The 4445-nt window shown below is 31.6% G+C and overlaps 1 protein-coding gene across 2 annotated transcripts; it reads left to right on the top strand.

The window, feature by feature from the left end:
* The first annotated feature begins 442 nt into the window (after positions 1 to 442).
* On the top strand, positions 443 to 2286 carry LOC106709698 (60S ribosomal protein L26). Of its 2 annotated transcripts, none has more exons than XM_014501547.2 (4): positions 443 to 520; positions 748 to 929; positions 1500 to 1640; positions 2113 to 2286. In XM_014501547.2, exons 2-4 carry the CDS (start codon positions 762 to 764, stop codon positions 2248 to 2250), a joined length of 447 nt encoding a protein of 148 aa, XP_014357033.1. In that variant the 5' UTR covers positions 443 to 520; positions 748 to 761; the 3' UTR covers positions 2251 to 2286. The 2 variants fall into 2 exon arrangements, with proteins under 2 accessions (XP_014357033.1, XP_014357034.1); XM_014501548.2 differs by having other exon boundaries at positions 448 to 520; positions 751 to 929.
* Positions 2287 to 4445: the final 2159 nt, after the last annotated feature.

Below are 4445 nucleotides of genomic sequence, written 5' to 3' on the forward strand. Positions count from 1 at the left end.
TTTGCTTCATATGGTATCTAATATTTTTGTTTAACCATAGACTTGTTGTTATTTTTTTTACTACACTCAGTTTTTTTTCGATTCATTTTCCTCGTGTGTTGTCATAAAATTGATTTATGGACAATTTTTTGGAACGCTAATTAAGTAAAGATAAAGTGAATCAGCTCATGTAGAAAAAGTCAACTTTCTTTGTTTTGACGCGTTTATTGTAATGATTATAATTGTTTTTGATTAAGTGAACTCTACTTATTAATAAAAAACGCGGTTTTATTTCCTTATATTACTCAGGCATCAAATACTTTAACCATGATTAGAGCGATTTTTATTCAACCGTAATATCTGTTGTAATTATTTACTCAGACATAAATCTAATAAATCTAAAAATTATATTGATTTACAAAATAAAAAGTGTCTCAGAAAAGACTTATTTTATTTTTGCACTGGCAATATGGTTTGACGTCCATTTTCGTTTGTAATCTATGAGTCTTTCTTAACTTGATTCTTTGCCGTGTTGTGTCGGGTACGTTATTAAATCTTCGAAAATCCTCGGTTACGTTACTTAAAAATTGTTAAAATCACTTAAAATTTGTTCTTAAATAAATTATTCGTTCTTAACAATGGCTATTTTGCAAGAATCAAATACCAGTGTTCACAATAAACTAAGCGGCAACTTGACGTTTCATACGCACGGAGTAGTAACCTAATGTTTTGAGTCAGTGAAATAAAACGTGGTATTTTGCTTTTCAGCAGCAAAGGGCAGGATGAAGTACAACAAGCAAGTAACCTCCTCGAGGAGGAAGAACAGGAAAAGGCATTTTAGCGCACCTTCACACATCAGAAGAGTACTTATGTCGTCCCCTCTATCAAAGGAATTAAGACAAAAATTCAACGTGAAATCCATGCCTATCCGCAAAGACGACGAAGTTCAGGTAATGTTAATTTTGTTAACATTTGTTTAGCAACAATATCCCCATTATTTCTTAAAATAAAAGCACTTTTATAGTTTGTGATAATAAACAAACATCATGCATAACCTCAAAAGCACCATATTGACTTGATTCTTTACATATTGTCAAGTGCAAAACAAAATGATGACGATAACCCATTCATAGACTGCAGGTGTGGCTGCCTTGGCTAGACAAGCTCGAGGTTTTCTCGTGTGCGTCCAAGTCTCGGCTTCACCGCCCTGTGCCCTGGTACAAAAATTGGCTCTGATTGTTTTGCTTGACAAATATTGTACATAATGTTCGATACCTATAGCAGGTTTTTAGACCTCAATGCAAATATTTTTTAGCAATTTTTTATATTTACTATAAAAGTAAGATTAGATTTTATTATAATTGAAGTTATAATCAAGCTCACAAGTTAAAGATTTCTACATACTGAAGAAATTAATAAGAACTTAGTATACCTGAGAAATAATTATATTATTGTTAGGGCTTCCTTTGATCCAAGTTTTCTTTAATAGACAATTAATAATTGTGCTGTAATTGTTGCAGGTTGTCCGTGGTCACTACAAAGGCCAGCAAGTAGGCAAAGTGGTGCAGGTCTACCGTAAGAAGTTTGTAGTGTACATTGAAAGGATTCAGCGTGAAAAGGCTAATGGTGCCAGCGCATATGTCGGAATCCACCCCTCAAAGGTAAATATAACAGTTCTAGTGACTTGTTGATGTGATAGTTTTAAAAACTAAAATTAAGCATCCAAGAAATATAGTTTGAACTTTTTATTTAATTACATTACAAAGCAAAATTGTTTAAATAAATAACTAAATGCAATATAAATGAGAAGTTATATTTATACATTTCACTGGTTGACGAATATCATTTATTGTCTACATATTTAAGTCTGTAATTACAGCCTTATAAAGGTTAAATTGTTTAGATACATTTTCTCTAATTTCCATTGAATTTTATTACATTTACTTGTTATTTAATTTCATTCAAAATGATGATAACTTCTAACTTAGAACCCATCCTGTCTCACTTGGGCTTGCTCAAGTTTGGCATGAGATGGGATTACTGCTGAGACACTTCCATGGCTCTGATTTTTAAAAAAAAAAATAAGTAATGTCAATGTTGAATACAGTTAGTAACTAGAATGTATAATTTCAGTGCGTAATTGTCAAGCTAAAGATGAACAAGGACCGTAAGGCGATCCTGGACCGCAGGGCCAAGGGCCGCCTGGCTGCTCTCGGTAAGGACAAGGGCAAATACACCGAGGAGACTGCCACCGCCATGGAGACCTCGTAAACATAGGGTTAAGATTAATAAAAAAGTAAAACTCAACTCTGAATTTTCATTTTTTTTCCACACATACATGATAGTGAATTTTTTATTCCCAACTTAGTTGTTTGTCAGGATTTAGACAATTATTTTTATAGGAACAAATTATTCACATGTTAGCAACCACTCGTTAGACACTAAGTGTGAATCCCTGTTAGATCTAGTCTAGATATTAAAAGATGAAGTAGCCATGAATTACCTGTAGTACCTCCATTTTTAGCCAACTTCAAAAAGAAGGAGGTTATCAATTTGACTATTTTTTTTACAAAATACATTTTTAACCTGACAAATGGCAGTTTCTTAAGTTATAACTTTATTCCTACGAGATAAAGGGCTTTTTAGAAATTTTAACTTCGACTATACTATTGTAGTCATGATGCAAAACAATTTAATCTTGGCAACTGACCTTGAGCTGTGCATTACCCTTCCCCAAATGCCTTTACCCCTGCTACACATAAAATTGTGTTTTGCACAGTGACTCATGCGTTTCGAGTCGCCAAGATATTTATAAAATTCAAAACTTGTCTCAAGTCAACTATTACGAGATGCCATTGTACCATCTCATAATAAGGATTTTCAAACCGTAAAAAATAAAAACACTCGATATCTCTTAAATTATTTATATTTAATTTTGAATTGCATATAAATTTGTGGACTTTCTGTTACAATAGTACTCTCGAATGATATCATTTTTTTGTATAAAACGCTATAATGTTTTACATATATTGTACCAGACGACGCGGCGTTCATTCCCTTCGCCGCGAAACAGAAAATACACACACAAATAATTTATACTATACTTATTATAACTCTTTAAATGTATATCTAATTAATATTACCTTACATTAGGTATTAAACCCGCTACCACACACACATCCACGCGATATTGTGGCAATTGCCAACTCGTATTGTAAAAGAAAACAATATAACAAAAAAAAAAAACAGTTTGTCAATGTAATAGAGAACAAACTTATAAAATGTCAAAACTAGAGACGTAACAGTCCGATATCGATAAAATTATCGAACATTTCTCATATAAACATTTATAAGGCAATTTTATTTAATTTGGAGCGAGATTTACATTTGATTTTTAAACAATATCTAGCTCCTTTTATGTCCGACCAAGTTATAAATAAAATTATTTTTCTTTGTCCTCACAACACGAAATTACAAATGCTTGGTGCATTTCGGTAACATTTTGTATGAACTCTGCAACTTACACTACAATCCTTTGTGCGTAAATGTAAAAAATACGCATATTTCGCAACTTCACTAAAAAATAATCTGATTTTTATCTAATTATAGGCCTGCCAGAGGACTTTAAGGTTAATACTTAAAAAAAAACTATATATTTAAATAAATATTATCAAAATGTGTTTTAAAAATGTTGCACCATAAAACCATTTGTTAATTTTCTCACAGATTACAAATTTTTATCTCTCAAAGACATTCACTTATAATTTTTCATTTGGTCGGACAAACTTATTAACTTTCATTATATAAAAAATAATACATAGGCATTCTTTTAACATGTCTATTGAACAATAAAAATTATTAATTTTGAATTTAATCTAATATATAAAACTAGCTTTTACCCGCGACTCCGTTCGCGCGGAATAAAAAAAATGCACACAAGATAAAAAAGTTCCTATGTCCGTCTCCTAGTTCTAAGCTTCCTCCCATCAATTTTCAGCTAAATCAGTTCGACTGATCTTAAGTTATAAATAGTGTAACTAACACGACTTTCTTTTATATATATAAAATTCTCGTGTCGCGGTGTTTGTGATTAAACTCCTCCAGTGTGCATATTGGGTAGGTCTGAGAATCGGACGTCTATTTTTCATACCGCTATTACGTTTTTTTTAACCGCGCGCGGACGGAGTCGCGGGCGACAGCTAGTCAATGTATATATTTCATAATATTATACAGTATAGTTAGTGAAAAATATTCAAATAAAAAAAAACCACATGATTTTTAATGATTTTCAGTTATTCATCAAGTTGAAACGTTCCTCCTATTGGTCCAGATATGATCTTAAGATCAAACTACCAAAGAATTGTCTCAACAAATGTCTATATATAAGACATTTTTCATAAGTTACCTCAAATTACCACATTTGTACTAATATACAATTTAATATTGTAGAAAAAAAAATTTAGATT

Source organism: Papilio machaon, chromosome 11 (genome assembly GCF_912999745.1).
Source record: "Papilio machaon chromosome 11, ilPapMach1.1, whole genome shotgun sequence".
NCBI lineage: Eukaryota > Metazoa > Arthropoda > Insecta > Lepidoptera > Papilionidae > Papilio > Papilio machaon.

Excerpts from the sequence above, each read along its gene's own strand:
- LOC106709698 (XM_014501547.2), top strand. The coding sequence starts at position 762 with ATGAAGTACAACAAGCAAGTAACCTCCTCGAGGAGGAAGAACAGGAAA. Across the intron at positions 930-1,499 it reads GCAAAGACGACGAAGTTCAG|GTTGTCCGTGGTCACTACAA; the intron begins GTAATGTTAATT and ends TAATTGTTGCAG. Across the intron at positions 1,641-2,112 it reads TCGGAATCCACCCCTCAAAG|TGCGTAATTGTCAAGCTAAA; the intron begins GTAAATATAACA and ends GTATAATTTCAG.